Genomic DNA, 22,188 nt, shown 5'->3' with positions numbered 1-22,188 from the left:
CAAGGGAGGGAGGAGGAGGAGGGCAGAGAGAGGGAAGGCACGGGGAGGAGAAGCAGAAGGTTGCATTGCCGGGGGTGATGGTCCGCTGGGCTGTCCCCACAGCCCCCGCCGCTCTCCCCACTCTACTTTCAAGGCCCTCCTCTGCCCCCGCCGCTCACCTCCTCCGAAGGTCACTGGGCTCGCCTAGGCCCAAGGAAGCACCTCCGGACTATGAATCCCAGCAGCCCGAGCAGCGGCGTGCCTGGGATGTGCTTGCTGAGGCATTTTGGGAGCCATAGTTCCCTGATTCCTATAGTTCCCAGAGTGCCTCAGCGAGCACATCCAAGCTTCCTTGGGCCTAGGGGGAGGTGAGCAGCAGGAGAGGAGGAAGGCCTTGAAAGTAGAGCGGAGAGAGCAGCAGAGGCCACAGGAAAAGCTTAGCAGGGCATCACCCTGGCCAGTCTCCAGAGCTGTTTTTGTGTACTGACTGAACTTTAAGCTGTTCTGCTGCACTGTCAGTGAGTGGAAACTGTCTGCATGAGGGAGCACAGGATACCTCTTTACACAAGCATGTAAAGAGTAGAGCTGCTGCCAAAAATGTATAATGCAACAAGATCCTGGCCAAAAAAATCATTTTGAGATTTACATCACATGCATCCTAACAAACACATCTGTTGCTTCACTGCCCACAGGAAAGCAGTGCTTTCAAGTGCTTATTTCCAGAATTCAGATAGAATTGTATGCTGTTCTTATTACATTTATGTAATATATTGGAACACAAGAAGGTACACAGAGGCACACTGTGGCTTCTCTTTAAAAATCCTGATAGCCATAATTTCACAATTTTTGAAGTGAAGAGATAACAGAGGGGATGTGTGATCCAAAGTATTTATTTTCACTCGGTCTATAGTATTTCAGAGATTCTTCTCCAAGAATCTTTTTTTTTAAAAAAACAAACAAACTGTAGCTTCCATTACTAAATTGGACACCAGGGGGCAGGAACAGAAGAGAACTTTTCTTCAAAACGGAAAAAAAGACAAATCTGAACGTGTAGTAACAAATTATGTAACTGCTCTTTTCTTTCTAACCAAGAAATTATGGAAAAGGGATAGAGAAATCACCTGATATTTACAGCTGAGTTAACACCAGGTATGGAATAGTAAAGGGCTCCAAATTATTACCTACCAAGCTCTGCTCAATGAGGAGACAGAAGAGGATCGCATTTCCCACTTCTCGCAGATTCTGGAAACACACAGTTTTCAGTTCTGCATATTCAACAATATCCTTCAGCTGATGATGAAAGAATTCTAGAATACCTGTGGAAGAAGGTAATGGGCAGATTGTAAGAAGTTAAACCAGGAATGTTATGTATATGAGGAAGCAAAACAGTAATTCAAAGATTGAATATTCATAAAAATGCTATTCTTGTTATCAGCTCACAGAAGTAGACATGATATGGCAATCTAGCATTATTTTTGGCAAATGCAAAGGGTATACAGGGATTTTTAATTAGAAGACTTTATTCAATCTTTATAGAATAGTGGGCAGTTGGTATATTGTACAGGCAGTCCCTGCGTTATTCCTGGAAGAGTTATCATGGGGAAAAGGTGTCTCCACTGAAGCTTTATCACCAAGCCTTGTTTCCACAACAAGCCACATTTTTCCAAATCCAATGAACACAGGGACAGAAAGTGAGGTGAGATCTTCTAAACAGGGGGACAGAAAGCAAAACAAACACCACAAGGATGTTAACCCTTCTCTATGCTCCCCCTCCCCATGCTATCCAACACACACACACACACGACTGGAGAGACACTTAAAGAATGTACCTGTTCTGACTTATAAACAAGTTCAACTTACGAACAAACCTACAGAACCTATCTTGTTTATAACTTGGGGACTGCCTGTAATTCTAAATGTTCATCAGGATGAAGGCCACTTGTATACTCAGTGTATGTACAAACACAAACAACTCAACTTCTGTACAGAAGAAGCAAATAAACTAGTTATAGTCAACACATTTACATAGGTTACATGTTATACATGTCAAAGTTATTAACTTACAGTGTAAAAGATTAGCATTTTCAGAAATGGTATGTGCCATCTATTTGACCAGTTTTATGGGATTTAGATCAGCATTTTAGAATATACATCTCTGCACTCTGTTTACAAATTTCTCAAAGTGCATAAAACCAACAAGAACCAATAAGTGAAACAATTCAGGCATCTGACCACACACCCGGGAAAGGCAATAGAAATTAGGGTACAGGTGGGCTCACCTAGCTTTGTGCTTTGTTCAAAGTGAATTATATGAGATGGAAGAACTAAGTGTTTAATGTTGACATTTCTAGATCTTAGGGAGTGGCAAAAGCAAAAGGAGAGGATGGTCCCTGGCAAGATCCAGGAGTGGGGAAAACTGATACAAGAGCCCCTGAGGTTTCCTTTGCTCTTAATGAGACATAGGAGCCTTCCTCTCATAAAACTTATACAAGACATATCCCAAGCCAAATGAGTAAGATATGCATGGAAACTGACCAGTGATTCCACAACCTTGAATCTGGGTTACTCAGCTGGGATCGCAAAAAGAAAGCTGTCAAGCACCTGACAAATATGATACATTTTTTCCTTGCAGGTCGAGTTCTTATTATAGAATTTTTATTTCTATTCAACGGTTTCTGCATCACATTGATAAAAGCCAAGTGTGACTTTTGTCTAAAATGTATACTGCCTGACTAAAGTGTAGCTAGCAAGCCTACCTCTCATATTCTTTAACAAAGGCTAATAAGGCAATTAGTCCGCTCAATAAGACACCCAAGGAAATGAGTACTCAATCCATTTTCAGTCCAAAGTAAGCCTTGCTAATGAAAGACAAGCACCTCATATGATGCAATGATCAATGTAATTTCAGTGAAAATGGTCTCTCATATAGATGAGTAATATGGAAGAGAAGTGAGAGAAAGAAGAATAAAAAAATACTCAGAGACAGGACAAATGCTATGATTCATTCATCTTAACAAAAAAAATCTGGAGGTTATGTTCAGATAAAGAATAAAATCTCAATCAAATGGAAATGGTTCATCAGAGATGATTCCTCTGAAGTGGCATCCTAGCTCTGCTACCAGATTTATTTATGTTCAAAGACCGGATCCACATCCTTCACATCTACATATAGATCATTCTAGATGCCAAGACAAATGCTTTGTATACATCACAGTCCAAAAGCGTCAGCATAGAGTGATTGTTTCAGTGCTGGGCCAGGACTCTACGACATCAAAGTTCAAATTCACACACTCAGTCATAGAACCTCACTGGTTGTACAGAATCAAATTCAAATTGACATATCCTAGCAACCCAAACTGAGCATCATCTACCCAAAATATCCAAATGAAGCAATACAAGAAGACTTACTCTCTCAACCTTTAGAACCCTAACTGTTGGATTATCTGAAAATATAGACTCAGTTCACAGGCCATATGCCACCAACACTCCAAGCTACGTGAACGATTCAATTGATTTCCTAAGAAAATTACATCCACAGACTTCCAGAAAATTCCGCACTAGTATGCGGAATTCCTATACACAACATCCCACACCAAAATGGACTACAAGTAATCTAGAATACCATCCTGAATGAGGTTACACCAGACATAGCCATCAAGTCTGCAACTTTGCATTTACTTGCCAATACTTTGGGGAATCTCTAAGTTAGTAGTACTGTCATGGGCACCCGCATGGCACCACAATATACAAACATCTTCATGGCTGACCTGGAACAGCATTTCCTTGGCACATGCACCCACAAATTTCTGAGAAGACCTGAAAGACCTGTATAACCTTATACAGTCCTTTGAAAATTTCAAGCAAAGGTCATTATTTGCCTCTTTCTTAGTCCCACAACTGTATAAATATGCTTTGTGCCTGAGGTCTTAGTACCGCTCAATACTGTATCCAAAGAGGTGGGTATATATCCTCAACAGTTCATATGAAGATAAATATTAGCTTTAAAGGTGCTGCCACATTTCTTTTTTCTTCTCCTTCACCCCCTTTCCTCCTTTGAAGGAAACTCACTGGGTGTCCCTGGGTAAGCCATACTCTCAGCCTCAGAAGATGACATGACACGACAAACCTCCTCTGAATGAATCTTGCCAAGAAAATCCTGTCACCGGCTGGTCTTATGTCAGTTTATGTCAGAAGCTAGTTGAATAACAAGAAAATCCAGCACAATGCCAGTGCTTCTGTAAAACATTATTCCAATTTTCACAGACGATAAAATAATCTTTACATCCATCATTCAATTTTGTGAACTTTAAGGCAATAGTAGAAGGATAAGAAGAATTGTAAAGAAAGTTGAGTGAGGGGAGATTGAAACAAAGAAGAAAAAGAAAGAGAAGGCAGAAAGATGGTTTAAGGAAAGCATGAAGAAAAAGAAAAATGCATTTTACAGGTGCATGATAATTATGGGTGAGATATGTGATGGCATTGGTTGCAGCTGATGAACTGAAAGCCTGGTAGCCAAATGGTTCAAAACGTCAATTGAAGATAACTGCTGGATGCTTTGGGATAGAATTGACAAGCAGGAAAGAGGTGACTGGTAGCCTGTTTCTGTAACTTCTTGCAGCATTGATCAAAGATCTGCATTTTAAACATAAATCAATTGATGGCACATTTCACCCTTACAGAATATAGTTAAAATACACTACCCCAATATAAATGCAATAGCACCCTCTGTCTATCAGAGTACCCTACCTAGGCATGGGCAATTCAGTACTTACAAAACTAGAGGGTGCTGGTGCTTGCTAAAGCTCTGGTGGTGAAAATTACTGAACTCTAACAAAACTTTCAAAATTTCATTATAAATGGCAGTTCCTAATTTGTCTGTCATTAAAATTGCCAACAACGAAATAATAATGACATTTTAAAGTTTTCTTAGAGTTCTGAAATTTTCACCACCAGAACTTTAGCAACACTTTAGAAGCAAAGCACTAACACTCTCTAGTTTTGTAAGTACTTTAGAACCATTTAGAACCATGGATTGCACATACCAGTATATACTCATGTGTAAGTCTAGAAATTTTAGTTAAAAAGTCAATTCCAAAAAATCTGGGTCAATTTATGCACAAGTCAGTGTGAGTACTGTACCTTAACTCTTATTAAAAAAATAGGAACCATCCTTTTCTCTGAGTGGCAAAAGCAAGAGCTTAGTCTGTACTTGGAGAAACTAGAAGAAGCACCAACTCCCTCATCATGGGAAAATGGCAGTGATTTTCCCCTCTTTGAAGAATCATATCGAAAGCCATAATTTTTGTAATTTATTAATTACTACATTACCTGTTGATATATCAATATATCAAATTGCATCTTTATATTTGAATAAAATGATTTATAAAGGGCATACCTGGGGAGCCATATTCATGCCTCGGCAACCTACAGATTTTGGGCATCACTTCCATTAAGGTCTTCACATATTGCAATATTGTACCTTGCAACTACAAGAAACAGAGATTATTGGCATTACTGAAGAAAAAGAAATCAGACTCTGAACCATAAGACAAATTCACACCTTAGACTTGCTTCACACATGACCAAACTGGATCAAGGTCTTATCCTAGACTGTAGACTTACTTTTTCAGAGACAGTGAAGTTTCATCCAGAACACTCTGTAAACCCAATTTTTAAACCCTGTAACCACATCCACAGGACCTCAGTAGTTTCAGGAGTCAATCAAAATCCATTAGTTCTCATCCTACCAACTATGTCTGCATCTCTCTATAAGATGTAACTTATATCTAGTAGGTGTTGTGAAACTGGACTTTAATTTTGCATCTAACACAAGATCCAGTAAGTGTTCTTACTTAGTTTGTCTTCAAGCTTTAATAGGTTAAGTCATCCCATTGCATGCTGCTGGATAGGTTCTAACTGCTTTCTCCTCCATTCAATTAGCTGTCATGAAAACTATTCAAGACAAATTGAGTAGAAGAAAGAGAGAGAGAGAGAGAGAGAGAAGTTTCCTAGTTGCTGCACTGCCAAATATATTGGATGTTGAAAACAGAGGAATTTTTATTTTCCCTGGTATTTCAGGCATGGACACAACTAGTAACCTCCATACTCTGTGCTTCATCAGGGCTCCCAACTGCACAAAGCCTTCCATTCGTTCACTAGGGCTTTGGGAACTAAGCTGACAATGAGAGGCTACTTCCTCATTACACAAGGTTCAAGAATCGGAAACATCATGCCTTAAGGCTCAGATGTTCTTCACAGAAAATGATTTCCTCTTAGATGGTTACTGAACTGAACAAAAGGAAAATATTTTCCTTCCATTGAAACCAAAACTCAAAGAAAGTGTGACAACCAACATACCAGACTCTTGACCACTTTCAGTAGTTCTTCCATGACCACAGCAATTCCTTGGTATCCCAGGAGCCTGCATATGACTTTGAAATGTGGTGGACCAACAAAGTTTCTGTAATTGCTATAAATGCTGGAATATGCCAGATTCAAAGCCTAAAGGGAAAGACAAGCATATAATATATAATCAAATTAGGAGTCATTTCCCCTTCATTACAGAGTACACGAGCAGTAAGTCTGGTCTCTCACTGGCATTTTTATTGAAACTCTAGAGAAAATATGATAAACTGGTTCAAACATTTAATCAGCATTAGAGAAAAGTTATGCTAACTGACATCAAGGATAATATTCAATGGGAAAAATCTTATATAGTAATGGTTTTATATAAAGTAATGTCCATGTTTTTGGAACTACTGATGTGCAGGAACGGATAAATTGGACAGCCTGCATTGTGGGACATATATACACTTTATTTGGTGCTCAAGTCATTTTTCTTGGCTCCAGTATTTCAACTGTCAAATGGGAGTTGGAGACATCTACTTAAAAGTGCTGTCCAAAGAGAAATAAGAAATCAGATTCCTTTACTATTTAAAAAGATCTGTGTTTTAGAACAGTACTTATAATATTTATAATATTACAATTTATTACTTCAGAACACTGCATCATTTATTGAATAATAAAGTTAGGTTCTTATATGGATGATAATTTAGAGATGCTTAGATTAAATCAGTAGAAATTAAGTGAATCATGGCAAACGTGTCCCACCGATTTCATTGAATCTAATTTAATAATAATGAACTCTACAGTCCACATCCAATCCACTATTTGAATTAAAGGCGGTCAACTCCATTTTTTTCTAAATAGTAAACCTAGATCATGAAAATGACACATTGAACTTGTAAGCAAGTTACTTTAAAGCCAGTGGGCTTGCTATCTGGGAAGCTTGATGCAGTAGAGATTTTCTTGCAGAAAACTAGTTATAAAACCAAATAAGACCGAGAAGACACCTTGGATTTAACCATGTAACCCTATATCTCTTGTAATGCAAATAACGTTTTTAAAGGAACAATTCAAATAGTTTCCAGAAAAAAGGACAATCACAACAGATGTCTGATGGATTATCAGATTCTATCCACGAAAGAGTTTCAGATAAAATTAATAACTCTTATTACAGATAATGGTTGATTGAAATATCTAGTTGTAAACAAATTCTAGCTCAAATCAGCAGATGGCACACCAACACATGCAGAATGATATCAGCCCCCAAAGAGGCAAAGGCACATGCTTTTTCATTTAATCTACCAGCATTTGGATATCTACGCGAGATAGGTTACATTTTTCTCTTCTAATCTAGCTGTGGAAAGATGAAAAAAAAATCGAACAGCAATGCCTTTCTTCTAAGCGAGGTTTCTAGTGATTTGTATGAAAGACCTTGAAGTTTTCTAGGCAGCTAGAAAACAGATATATGATTTCATTGAGAGTACATAGCAAAGGAAGCGTGAATTTAAAGCAGAACTTTCTGCCTTTTACATATTGCAAATTATGGTATATTCATTCATTCAACTCAGTTAATTAAATAAAAGATCAGATGGTCAGCTTCACGGTTGAATAGAGATATGAACCTAGTCCTTCCAGTTCTAGCCCAGTGCTATAATCACTGGTTGAAAACTGGGGTGCATTTGACAACACTTTAACTGCCCTGGCTCAATGCTTTAGTATTAAGAGAGCTGTAGTTGTGCGAGGTCTTAAGGCCTTCTTTACCAAAGAGTGTTTGTGCCTCATCAAAAAATCTGATGATCCCATAGCATTGAGCCATGGCAATTCAAGTGGTGTCAAACTGCACTCATTATGCAGTCTAGATGCACCCATGGAAAAATCTATTCCAGGGGATAAAAGGTGCATCAACACATAATAGAGATATGAGGCCCAATGCCTTACAAAACAATTTAGAATATGGTAGTAAACATTCATCCTCTATCAGCAGATTAAAGCATGGAAGTATACCTATTAGCCTAAAATTACAGGGAAAGAAATCTACAGAAAAAAGAGAAAGAAAATAGCAGTGCAGACAAATGAACAGAAGCAACTGCTAGCAGGTAACTGAATATCTTAGATGATAATTGAATGTAATAAAGCCTGAATGTGCTTTCTAAAGCTATGCTTCCCTCCTCCCCAAACCAAGGAGATCAGTAGTGATGTCACTGCTCAACCGAGCATTATTCGCTTGGCAGCTGAGCAAACCCAGGCACAGAAAAGCAGAATCTAACTAGAGCAGCCCAGCAATGCCTTTCCTATCAGGAGGCAAACAGGAGAAAGTGAAGGCTGACATTCTCTCCCTGGAAATCCTGGACAAAAGACTACCCGGGACAGTATGTTCTTGTGTTATCAGTTTAGACTGATAACACAAGAGGTCTCCCCTCATCACTAGCATCTATCTGGAAGAAAACTGAAAGGTTAAATAATGAAAAATTGGTCCAAATAACCTGCTGGAGGACAACTGGCAAACAAAGGCCATGATGAACACGACTTGCTCAGAAAAAGAGGTTGACATTATTTCCACTCAGCTACCTGATGGAAATCACGGGATTTTTACACTGAGAAATTGATGGTGAGTATGAACTTTTTAAACCTGATTTTAAAAACCTATGGCGTTTCTTCTCAGCATGTGAATGTGAAAATAGGAGAGTGAAGGAGTGTTTGGTTTGCAAAAAAAGTGCAAAAGATTAGGATAGGAAAGAAAATCTCAGATCAAAGCTAGCAGATTATTTGTATGTTTATCTAGAAAAGGCATCATACAAACAATATTAAGTAATGGCAAATAAATAAAAAGCCTCCCAAAAAGCATGTACTCCATATAACATTATTCCTGTACACAGGATACTGCTCCTACGTAATATTCCTGCTTATTTGATGTGTTTAGCTCAGTAACAATTCAGCCAATAGTTCTTTCAAAGCACAATAGTAAATTTATTAATGTGGCCATTCAGGACTTTTATCAAGCAGGTGGGTCAGATGTTGTGAATAAATGGTACTATAAATTGTAATTTCTTTTCACTTTGATTCAAGAAGAAGGCACCAATGTCTTGAACTGAAATATACAATTTAACATGATGCCACACATAACACACTACTTTTGAGTCCTTGTGAATGATACGACTGAAATGCTATTACTTGCATATTATTGTTGCTATTGTTGTGTGCCTTTAAGTGAGTGCCGATTTATGGTGACCATAAGGCAAACCTATCAGAGTCTTCCTGGCAAAAAATGCTCAGAGAGGAGTTGCCTTAGCCTTCATCTGAGGCTGAGAGTGTGTGACTGGCTCAAAATCACCCTGTAGATTTTTATGATTTACCAGACTTGGACCCTCTTTTCTCACTGTCTTAGTCCAACATTCAAACCACTACATCACACTGGCAGATCATTAGCAATACAATAATGCCTTTGCAAATTTATTTGGAAAGTGGGAACCAACACCAAATACAGAATACCTAAGATGTAAATTGTCTTATATAGAATGAAATTGGCATAATTCTTTTTCACAGATATTTTGACATTTTGACATATTCTATTGTGAGCAGGAATTGAGAGATTTCTGTTCCTTGTCAGAGCAAAAATATTTATTTAGAAACCATACAATGGAAAGCTACGCTTTTTTCCAATTCCCTTAAAATCAAAGGAGAGGAGCTGGCAGATCTGATCCAAAAGTAATCAGATCTAGGACAGAGTCACTGAACCAATGGGAATTAATAAGTCATAGCATTTTTTTTGTGTGTGTGCCAGGAGCAACCTGAGAAACTGCAAGTCGCTTCTGGTGTGAGAGAATTAGCCATCTGCAAGGACATTGCCTTGGGGATGCCATTGTGTGGGAGACTTCTCTCATTTCCTTGCATAAGAAGCTGGAACTGACACACGGGAGCTCACCCTGCTCCCTGGATTTGAACCACCAACGTTTTGGTCAGCAGTCCTGCAAGCGCAAGGGTTTAACCCATTGTGCCACTGGGGGCTCCTCTAGTCATAGCATTCAAAGTATAGGAATCACACAGTAATATTTTTGAAAGTTGGGAACCATCACCTTATTCTGAGAGTACTTATAGAGACCACTATGGGGTTAAATGCTTTCTATAAAGGCACCAGACCCCATTTAATATTAGAAGCTAAGTAAGGTCACATACGTTTAATACTTGGATGGGAGACCACAATGAATACAACTATAATTAAAAAATTGCAAATTACCTCTGAGAATTTATTGCCAAAGAAAACACTATGAAATGCATGGGGTTGCCGTAAGTCAACAAGGGCCGTGAAGGCACAGACACACATACATTAATAAATGTGGCAAAGCACACTTGTTTATCTTGCAAGAGATGCTAAAAAGGATTTAGTAAAAATAATCCCTTTTCAGTTAAGCAAAACAGCACCACACAGGTGTTTCATTCTTTTCTAAGTTCCATTTTGTGTTATTACCATTTCACTGCATTGGATTGAAAGGGCAGAGGACAGGAACAGAAAATGAACAAGGGTAAGGAGCACTTTGGTTAGGTGTGAAACAAAATATAAGAAATATTTACATGTTTACATTGTATTTGGGATAATAACACTTTTTAAGGAATGTGTTTTCTCATCAAAGAGAAAAGGCTGTTCAAGCAATGAATCAGTTATATATTCCTCATAATCCAATCCAAAGGAACACACTAACATAACTAAACAACCAGGAATACTGATTTTTCATTAGTGAGAGATAAGGGGAGAAAGGCTTGGGAAGATGCTTCTGCCTGGTTTTCAAAAGAAGAGTGCCATATAAGTGCAATGTGTGGAATGCTTCTGTCACTGCCATTCTTTTCAAGAGAAAAATTTAAGTGATTTTATATTGCTTCTCTTACAAATACAAATAATATTTCCTAAATAACCCCCTCCCAACCTTTCAAATTCTAGAGCACCAGCACTTATTATCCTCTCAAGATTTTTTTCTTGGAAAAAAGAAACATCAACGGTTGTTTTTTCTGAAGCTAAATTCTTGGAAGAAGATCAATAGCACAATGGGAGTAACTGTACAAAATATAACCGGAAGCACTGCCCTAGTTATCTGGCCCAAAATGGCTGGCTGCGTAGATAGCTTCTACAGTATAATGTACAATCCAAACTGGGACAAGATGCTATCAGGATACACCAGAAAACACTTCCAGAAAGAAGAGAGAGTGCCCGCTAGCCGTTCTTCGTTTCTCATTGAGAACTTGATCCCATTAACAACGTACATCCTGTGTGTAACATGCCAGTCGGCAAACCCATCCAGTGACCAGTGCCGAATTTTTAACACACCAGAGCAAGATCCAGCCTCCAAAAGCAACAAAAAGAAAGACATAGCAGTGGGCATCTGGCTAACCAGCACCGTTTTGCTTCTCATCATTGTCGGCATCCTTGTATACAGCTGCTTGCACATATGGTGGCGCAAGAAAAGAGAGAGTTCAGAGAGGCAGAGTATTAGTCCAGATGATAAAGGAGAGACGTGGTCAAAAAATGAACTGTACAATTCACAAGATTTCAACAAGGAAAGCCAATATGTTCAAGGTGTTGAGGTTCAAAGCACTAATAGTGTTCAATTAGCTACTGTTATTGCAAATCCTTTAACATCGAAAAAGCCCATCATGCTGAGCTCCAAAAGTCAAGACTTTGTGCCCATGTCGCTATGCCAATCTGATATACGGTAGGTGTCTTTAATTGAGACGAGCGACTGTTTCTTGAAAAAGAAACATTACTAAGATATCCTAACACATTACCAAATCACATCTTCTAGCACATCAAAGGAAACTATCGTATCTGCATTCCGTTGGAGGAGAAATACTGCATAAGAGGGAAAATGTGGTTTTTCAAAACAAAGAAAAAAAGCAACAACTGAGTTTCAGGAAGTTTCTCTAAAACTCTGGGACAATTAACAGAATTTTTGATTGTATTTCTTTGGCTTCCACATTAAAACAACTTGTTCTTGCCTAGGTTTGAAAAGTCGTTTGCCATAAATGAAAGGATTGGGCAGCCATTGAGTAACAAACATTGATTTCAAAGTTCCCTGAAAGCATGAAACTGCGTTTATGTTTCTTTAGATCTTAGCCTGCATTTGTAATTTGGAACACAAACCTGATGAAAGAGGAAAAACTGGAAATGGATGCTGTTCAACCATCTCAAACTTGTACTATATACCAATTGAGAAGAAAGGTAAATGGGACCTAAAAAGCAGGAAAGACTCATAGGACATTTTACCCTGCTTTCTGACAATGTGCATCTTCTAACATGAAGTTTGTCCATCAGTTTCATTCTCTTGATGCTATAGTTGCTAGTGATACCATTTTAAACGTTATAACATCTTGACTAAAATGTGTTAGCTAAATTTCCGATGTTATGTATGTCTTTTATTAATAACCGTGAAATACGTAATTTGAATAGTTCAAGTTCATAGAGTCTTTTGCCAGTATAAGGAAAACTGTACAGTTTAAATACATGACCACTGAAACGATTTTTAGCTTTTTCACTTGAAACCCAACTACCTAACTGTCTTCTAGCTTGCCCTGATAATATACTGCCTGAAACAAATTGGAGACTGAATATCCCTTATCCAAAAAACTTGGGACCAGATGTGTTTTGAATTTCATCTTGTTTTTTGGCTGATGGAATATGTGAGGAGATATCTTGGCAATGGGGCCCATGTCTAAACACAAAAATCCTTTTTGTTTCAAATCCTTATACATATAGCCTGAAGGTTATTTTATACAATTTTTATTTAATGTTGCACATGAAACAAAGTGTGTGCATAATGAACAATCAAAAAACGAAGATGTCTATATCCCTGCCATCTTTGTAGAAAATTCTGGATTGTAGAGTAGTTAGGATTTTGGATGCTCAACCTGAATGGATTTAATATTTATTTTATATAGCATCATGCATGCTATCTGTGGCTCATTCCAGTTTTTTTTAAAGCGGATTTACAAAACATAAGGATTAATTCAGGTGCCAAACAGGGTAGCTTTGTGCCAAACTAATGCTGATCTGATTTTTTTTTTTGGTGGAACCATTCATTCACTAAGCATTTTAAATATTTTTAACCTCACTGGCTGAAGGGGGACAATTTTTTGATGCAGGCAGGGATTCATGTGCCCCACTTCTACACCAAAACCAAAGCAGACAAGAGCATATTAGCCATTTTTGTGGACTGGTGCCATGTGTTTTTATTGTTCAGTGTTTTCAAAAACCCACTACTTGACATAAAATGTGAATGAAGTTTGTTTTTTTTTTTTTAAAAAAAAAAGGAAAAAAAGAAAAATGCTGAATGTTTATTTAGGCTTCTAGTTCTGAGTTACTGCTTATTGCCACAATATCCCTGTCTTTAATGCTATTTATTGTTACAATTTTAAAGTATAATTTCAAGTTCTGGACTGAATGCAAGCTATGTTTGTGCAAACAATTTGCCCTATTTTACTATCCCTATTTGGGCATTCTATTGCACCAACAATTAAAACTGTGGGAGGGAACGTGAGGATGAGTTAATTAGTTCTGCTTCCATCCACCTCCATATCTTGGAGGATGAATGTCAACAACAGGGGAAACTCCTATACTCATAGTTTCCCCTATAAAAAGATTTTAAACCTCAATACTTCTAGGATTCTAAATAGCACTTTGAACATGTATGGTTTGGAACTGTTACTGGCTTTTGTTGTGTGCCTTCAAGTCATTTCTGGCTTATGGCTATCCTAATGTGAATCTTTCACAAGGTTTTCTTGGCAAGATGTGTTCAGGGGAAGTTTGCTTTTGCCTTCCTGTAAGGCTGTGAAAGTGTGATTTGCTAAGGTCACCCAGTAGATGTCCATGGGAGTCTGTGGATTCAGAGCCTGGTTTCCAGAGTCCTAGTCCAAAGTTCAATCCACTACTCTACAAATCACCTACAAATCAGTGGTCAGTGGTCATACTAGCTGAGGAGTTTGGAAATTTAACAAAAAAGGTTAAATTTCCAACTACAGGCTCTAAATCACATATAGACATTAACACTTCAATTTACAGATGGCAATGGGGATGATGACGAAGAGAGTAATATAGAAGTCAGAACTAGCCTCCTTATCCCAGCTAACCCCATAAGATCCTGCAGCACTAAATATAGTTTTCATGATCTAGGAAGGGAGAGAAGGAACAGAAGAGATAGAGCATCACAAAGCTTATTCTTATGAATCAAGCAAGGTTTGACTGTTTTCTCTAAATGGGACAAAAATATCTCTAAGGGGGCATTTACCTTTACATTTATTGCAATTTGATGCCACTTTAACTGTTATGGCTGAATACTATGGAATCATGGGAATTGCGGTTCACAAGGTCTTTAGGCTTCTCTGCCAAAGAGTACTGGAGTCTCACCAAACTACAACTCTCAGATTTTAATAGCATGGTGCCATGGCAGTTAAATTGTGTCAAACTGTATTAAATTTACAGTGTAGATGCATCTTAAGCCAACCCTTGCAAGTTATTTGCTCCCTCTTCACCCATACAAACACACAGTACTACTTATATTGTACAAATATGCTTATAGTGGAAGACATTAAAACAATACAGAAGATGGTCCTTTAGCTATGTATTTTAACTACATTGCAGTCCACCACAAGACATGAGTAAAGGCAGATATTTTTATTATTATTGGAATATCGTCGTCATTATGAATTGAGAGTTTTAAGAACTCTTGACTATTGAGTACAATTTTGGGAATATCTTTCACATGCAAAAACAAATAAGGAATATTAACCTTTGATCCATGAAGATATTGGGGTTGTGCATTCGGCTGTTTATCTCTCTGGAATTCCTGGGAAAATGGCAACACAGTTCGAACAAACCTATACAAATCAAACAAGGTATCACAGCAAGTTACATTTGTACTACTATTATATCATTTATTATCAAATGACTCTAAATGACATTTTGTACAATAAGCTTTCAGTTTATCCCACAACGTAAAATTGATAATAAGACAAAGTAATTGTTTACATCTGGGATGGCCAATGGGTTGCATATCAGAAAAAGAGCCTCTGTATTCTCTTCTTGGGAGACAATTTCATTATTTCACAATTTGTCCCACCAAGATGTTCCCCCCTCTCTCACACACACAACCCCCCCCCAAAAAAACCAAAAAAAAAAACCCTGGGAATTGGGGCACAATACTGGATAGGAAAAGGATGCCTCATAAGACTGATGCCACCTCCAGAGCTATTTTGTAACAAAAATCCCAGGGATATTTTTTTCAAATGTTTTTCAATAACTTCCCCCCTAAATGTTCCCATGAAGGTGTGGGGAGTATTCTGATACATTCCGATGCCCTTCTAAACCAATTCCGTTCTTTAAAATAATAAAAAAGGGATCTAAAATGACACTGGGTCTATAAAATGCTGAAAATGCTCCATGCACTCCCTAGGGCAGTGTTTCCCTACCTTTTTTGACCAGGGACCACTTTGACCAGGGATCACTCTCCAAAAGCACCAGTACGAATCAGTTTTTGGTCAACTTTAGATTCGGTTTGGTTATTTGGGGTGCTGATTCAGAAAATTGCATTGGATAGACTATATCAGCTCTAGTTTTTGATATAAAACATATGCCATCCAGTAGTTGCCATCTGCTCGCCCACAGAAAACCATATTCAATAATCTAGAGCTGCAGACCTTATTATAGGAATATTTCGGGGCATCAGGGGCAATTCGTTTCAGGGGCAGGCAGTGCCGCATCCCAAAATCTCCTGGGAGATTAATGCAGTGCCTCATTCTTCCACAGTTGTCCTCCCTGGCTCTAGGACATTGTAAGCATTCCAAATGATGTAATAATAATAACAACACTTTATTTATATTCCGTTCTATCTCAGAGCGGATTACAACATACACAGATAGGAAATCTTCAATGCCTTTAATACAGTGAAATAACAATGACACACAAATACACAGAACAAAGGTAAAGGCTTCCCCTTTCATCTCTGGCTTCTGGAGGCAGCGCTCAACTCTGGCCATGGGGAGGTGCTCTTTTTCAATTTCCAAGCCGAGGAGCCTGTTGTCTGTAGACACCTGGTTGTGTTGCCGGTATGGCTGCATGAACAACCAAACAGAGTGGAAATTTATGAAAAAACTGTGGAGGTTCTGGAGCTGGAGGTCACAAAACTGATGAATTTCATGTATTTTCAGGTAAATGGATACTTGGTTCCTAGAATATTTTTCTCCATTTAATGTTACTCCATCTCTAGCCCTCATCCATATCTATTTCTTTTATAGGTTTGAGGGTTTTTTTAATGGATAAAAACGGTAAAGGTTTCCCCTGACATTAAGTCTAGTTGTATCCAACTCATCTCCATTTCTAAACTGAAGAGCCAGCGTTGTCCGTAGACACCTCCTAGGTTATGTCAATGGCCTGACTGCATTGAGCAATGTTATCTTCCCACAGAAACAGTATCTACTGATCTACTCACATTTGCATGTTTCAAACTGCTAGGTTGGTAGGAGCTAGCACTAACAATGGGAGCTCATCCTGACCCATGGCTTCGGATCACCAAGCTTTATCAGTAAATATTTTATTTTATACCTATAATATATACTCCTATATCTGGGGTCACATTAAAAATTCAGATGGAAAGGGGTTGCAAATGGGAAGATTACAAAGCCCTGCTCTAGAGGATACAATAAGTTTTTTTTTTTAAAAAAACAGTTCAAAAATTAAGGGATGGGGAGAAGCACAGCCTCTCAACATTCAGTGAACTAGAATTCTGTTACTAGCTTACCACAGACCTGCTTTAGAAGGAAGGAAGGCAGCAAGCCAGACATAAAGGAGAAAAATATTGGTATTTGTTATGATCCTATTCAAACTGCCTTTTGCTTATGTTTAAAAATGCATTGGGAGGGGGAGGGTTGGATATTGTATTCTGTATAAAACGCATGTATTCAAAAGTTTCCATTAATTTGTTGTTCCATTTCCCATTATGGTTGAATGTTTCAAATTAAAAACAAAGCATGGCGAAAATTCACCACTCTTCTACCCTCATTTTTACTGTCAGCTTATCTAGTGAAAGGCACGGGCTCTGTATATCTCTTTCAATGTGTGAAATAACTGTCTTTTTATACTGATTCATGTCTCATTTTATGTCAGAGTTGAGTTATACATGAGTATTTCTGCATTTACATAACTCTTCTCTCTCTTTTACAAGAACATTAATTAAAGAGGAAACCAGTGTCTTCTGTTTCTTATGAGCAATAGCGGCTAGCACAATTCAGAACATCCTGAATTCAATAGATTATTAAAACCAATTTCAAATCAAGGTTTAATATTCTGACCTTTTCCTGAAGCTGATAACTTTAATATCTTTGCACAAGTATCTTATCCAGTGTCCAGGTACATATGCTTCTACATCAGTGGTTACAATCTGTGGTCCATGGACCATCAGTGGTCTGCTAGAACTGAAATATTGTCTATGGCCTCACCATTACTACACTGTTGCAACGGGAGCGACTGGTCTCTAAAAACCCTCTTATAGTGCCAGGGCTTATTAAAGATGTTTTTTTGTGGGTGAGCAGATGGCAACTATTGGATGGTATATGTTCCGTATCGGAAACTAGAGATGATGTGGTCTATCCAATGCAATTTTCTGAATCAGCACCCCAAATAACCAAAGTTGACCCAAAACCGATTCGTAACCCTTTTGGTACTAATGCTGGAGAGTGGTCCCTGGTCAAAAAAAGGTTGGAAACCACTGTTCTACATACTTATCTCTTAGCGTATTACTAAAAAGAGTTACAGTTATCCAAATCATTTCAACATGTATTTTACATTTTTTTCCTGTTACTTTAGTTTAGTTTATGTTGAAGCCTATGTTCTTGGAAACATATATTTCTATTGATACTGATATACTACACACTGCCACATCGTAAAGTAAGATGTAATTTGTTCTTCAATGATTTCATTTAAAAAACATGCTCTTAAAGAGTTATTTTCAAACATCCAGTTCTATTCAGAAGCTGCCACAACACTCTGTATTCATTTAATTTCATTTTTTTAAAGTGACAGGGTTAAAATGCATAAATTAATTATGCAGAGCTACCTTAAATTTAATATATTCCCTTCCTTTGCTCTCTGATGATAAACAAAAATTATGATGGTAAATCTACTTTGATGCACAGTGCTGCTAAATTGTAGGATTTGGCAAGCTTCAACATAATCAGGTCGTGTTACTTTTTAATCTCTGGATGATGACTTTCCTAGCAATTTATCCATTTTCATCAGCACAGCACTAAGCAGTCAAACCAAGTAGATTACACAAATCAAAACCCTGTTACCACTGCTTTTGCTGGGGGGGGGGGGGAGCAATGTATAAGCACCCCACACATGAATACTAAAGTATTCATTTTCAACCAGTGAAAACTTGATTTAAAAGGCATAATCTTAAATAGAAATAATTTTTGATGAATTCAGGCAATCAAAGTTGGAAAGTTACTTTCAAAGCCAGTTAATGTTCCAAAGCTCCCACACTAGTTAGCTGTTGCTACCATATTTCTCTGATTCCTAGAAGCCGTTCATTGTAAGAGGCACACTAACTTCAGTACCACCAACAGAAAAAGCACCTACAATTCGAAGACTTGCCCTGTTTTAGGAATGTTTACATGAGGAAAGGATATGTCTTAGAATCAAAGAAATACAGTACAGACAATTCCCCCAGTTACAAACATCCGATTTACAAATGACTCATAGTTAGAAATGAGAGTGACTCAAAAGGAAGTGAGAGAAATCTACTCCTAGGAAGGAAAATCCATTCCTGGAGGGGTTATCATGGGGAAAAGGTGTTTCCACTGGAGCTTTATCAGCAATCCTTGTTTCTACAACAAGCCATTTTTCTCAAAATCCAATGATCACAGGGACAGAAAGTGAGATGAAATCTTCTGAACAGGGACACAGACAGCAAAACAAATACCACAGGGGTGTTCACCCTTCCCTATGATATCCAAAGCTAAAGAATATATATTTTTGGTTGGAGTCACACTTAAAAAATGTACTTATTCCAACTTACATACAAATTCAACTTAAGAACAAACTTATAATCAATCAGTCAACCAACAAACTTCCAGAACTTATCTTGTTTGTAACTTGGGGACTGCCTGTATATAATAATTTTTCATAGTAACCTATTTCATTGTGTTTTTTAAGTGACTCAAAAAACGGTTAGAATGTCACAAACCACCCACCCATGGCACAAAACACACCTAAGTAGTAAAGCCACTTTTACCTTTAAGCAATGGCAAAATACTGATGCAGCTGTTCCTTGCTTATATACCTGGCGTTACCTGGGTGTCAGGACCACTGCCTCTCTTCTTTCTCCCTTCTCCAGCTTTGGGAAGGCCTACCTCACAATGTCTCAATGGCAACACTCTGGCAACTTTCTTTGGGCAGGCTATCTATGTGGTCCTTTAGTTTCTTCCTCCATTTTCCTCATACACCTTCTCCCTTTCTCTTTTCTTTCTTCTCTTCTTCTCTTGCTTTCCTTCATACACCTCCCCCCTCTTCCTTCTTTCCTTTCCTTTTTCTTCTCTTCTCTTCTTTCTTTTTTCCTTTCCTCCCCTCATAACTTTCCATACCATGTCATATACCAGCCGCCAAGCCACTTCACTCCCTTTCTTTCCCATGGACATCACAGAGGGCCAGATTCGTCAGGTCAGTGAGGAGACTCTTTGTTGTACAAATGGACAAACAAACAAGCAGGGTGTCGGGTATTAATACTTAAATATAGCAAGGATTCAAGACCAACTATGAACAAGCTGAAAGGACTAATTCTGTTTATTATATGACTACTTTTGAGTACTCTTTGTGTTTTCATAGGATTGCACATCAGGTTCCTCTTCTTCACAAGTTAACAAGTTCACCTTTACATTTGAATATACAAAAACTTGAAGACAAGCAGGTACAATTAGGAAGACCAAGATCGTAAACTCTTTAGCATAGTATAATATGTCAGTGTAATTATGTTAGTTTGTACAGTTGCAAAACTAACTCTCTGTGTAATGGGAGTGTAGGTTTTGAGGTTACCAGCTGCACTATCATCAAGAAGTGAGAAGATGCCTGTATGTTTAATTATATTTTATATTGTGTGTGTGTGTGTGTGTGTGTGTATGTGTGTGTGTGTGTGTGTGTATGTATGTGTGTGTGTGTGTATGTATGTGTGTGTGTGTGTGTGTGTGTGTGTGTATATATATATATATATATCAGCTTAGTTTCATCTTTAGCAACTGAAGAAACAAGAAACATGTACACATTTTGTTTGAAGACGGAAGATCAAATTCACATATAGTTAAACAAATTGTTGCTTTTTAGCACATTTCAAAGCTATTTGGAAGGCTGTTCAACTATGGACATTTGGTAATCAAGGTATATGCATTCGTTGTTGATAAATGCAATTTTATGGAACACAGTTTTGAATAAAGACATCTATTTTAAATAAAGATATTGAAACATCTCATACTAACCTGTTTGTGGACCCATTGTAGCAGTAATTTGGAAGGAAATCATAATTGAGCTCCCAAAATACATGCAGGGTGATTCTCCCATAAGGAGCTGATACATTATGGTTGGCTTCTCTGAACATGGCATCAAAGCTGTCCAAAGTCATGTATCTGCTCAGGAGCTTATGCGTCATTTTGTTTATTTCTACCAAGCCATCCAACTCCTAGGAGAAAAATAAATAAAAGGAATATAAGAGAGTGAAATAGGTAATAATGCAGTGGGAATCATGTGAGAAGAGATGGAATTCCTCAACAAAATACAAACAAAATGTAATCAGCAGAAATACATTCCTAAATTCAAACGGCTTTATCCATGCATCTTTTCCTAATTCAGAAAGTATGAACTCTCAATAAATTTTTGCGTCTCCCTCTGTGCTACCATAATTTGTTGTTGTTTTAAAGGACATCGTGATTTGCAGTGCTAATTGTAAGTACATGATAACATAATGCTATCAATTAGCATTACGAGATAGGCAACATCATAATCAATGTAATATTGCATTAATTTAAATATATTTAAATTCATATAAATATGTCCCCAGTCATTTTTAATTAATTTGTTTTGAACAGATTTATTTCATTATTAACAGATTTAATAACTATGTTGAATAAAGAAAATGTTTGTGGAAGCAACCTCCTCAAGCCTCCTCTATATGATGTTTGTCTGTTTTGAACTGTGTTGTTTTATAACCTGAAGTATATGTCTTATTTGATTTGCAGCTTCCTTATCTCTATATGTCTAAAGCAGTGCCCAGCGATCACCCATTGCAAAACAAACTCTGCTATTCTGATTAGGTTGTGATCCTAACAGTTCATGATCCATTATCCCCATAGAAAAGAAGGGAGGTCACAAAATAAAGTATCAGTTGGACTTTCTTTTGTTTAGACATGTAAAAAAATGTTAAAATCTGATTGTTCAAATGCTTATGATCAAGTATAAGTCGAAAGTGTGCTGAAGAGCGTGTGTTCAGAGTATAAGGAGTGCTATTTTTCAGAGTCTGTATGTCCCCTCCCCCTCATTAGTTCTTTGTGTATTTAGGAATTGAAGTGTAATGTCTGGTGTCAAATATTCATACAATTCCTGACCCAGCAGGAATCTGCACAGTGGTGCTGAAGACTTACCACAATGGAGGTCAAATCTTCACTCTCAAAGCGGCCAATTGACAGCTCCAGTGATTTGTACATGGCTGCTGAAATTCGCTGAGTTATTAGGCGGTTCAGATCTATTGATCGACCAAGAAGCTGAAACAAGATAAATTCTAAATAGCAGTATCATATATAAATTCTCTATTAAATACATATTTCTTCAGGCCAGTGTCCTTT

General features: G+C 37.7%; 2 protein-coding genes across 2 annotated transcripts in view; one reads left to right on the top strand and one right to left on the bottom strand.

The window, feature by feature from the left end:
* The window catches only part of CYFIP1 (cytoplasmic FMR1 interacting protein 1), an 84,259-nt gene that overhangs the window by 10,778 nt on the left and 51,293 nt on the right, over positions 1-22,188 (bottom strand). The window contains exons 21-26 of the mRNA XM_060769821.2: positions 21,988-22,107; positions 20,830-21,029; positions 15,096-15,183; positions 6,337-6,480; positions 5,375-5,465; positions 1,165-1,295 (exon numbers count right to left, since the gene is read on the bottom strand). Of these exons, the coding sequence (XP_060625804.1) occupies positions 1,165-1,295; positions 5,375-5,465; positions 6,337-6,480; positions 15,096-15,183; positions 20,830-21,029; positions 21,988-22,107 (774 nt within the window). The remainder of the gene's footprint in view (positions 1-1,164; positions 1,296-5,374; positions 5,466-6,336; positions 6,481-15,095; positions 15,184-20,829; positions 21,030-21,987; positions 22,108-22,188) is intronic.
* Positions 8,545-13,601, top strand: FNDC9 (fibronectin type III domain containing 9). Its single transcript, XM_060769828.2, has 2 exons — positions 8,545-8,932; positions 11,258-13,601. Exon 2 carries the CDS (start codon positions 11,362-11,364, stop codon positions 12,028-12,030), a length of 669 nt encoding a protein of 222 aa, XP_060625811.1. The 5' UTR covers positions 8,545-8,932; positions 11,258-11,361; the 3' UTR covers positions 12,031-13,601.

The sequence above is a fragment of the Anolis sagrei genome, chromosome 3, assembly GCF_037176765.1.
Source record: "Anolis sagrei isolate rAnoSag1 chromosome 3, rAnoSag1.mat, whole genome shotgun sequence".
Lineage (NCBI taxonomy): Eukaryota > Metazoa > Chordata > Lepidosauria > Squamata > Dactyloidae > Anolis > Anolis sagrei.
The sequence above is the reverse complement of the archived record's forward strand: the minus strand, read 5'-3'. Positions and strand labels throughout refer to the sequence as shown.

Excerpts from the sequence above, each read along its gene's own strand:
- FNDC9 (XM_060769828.2), top strand. The coding sequence starts at position 11,362 with ATGGGAGTAACTGTACAAAATATAACCGGAAGCACTGCCCTAGTTATC.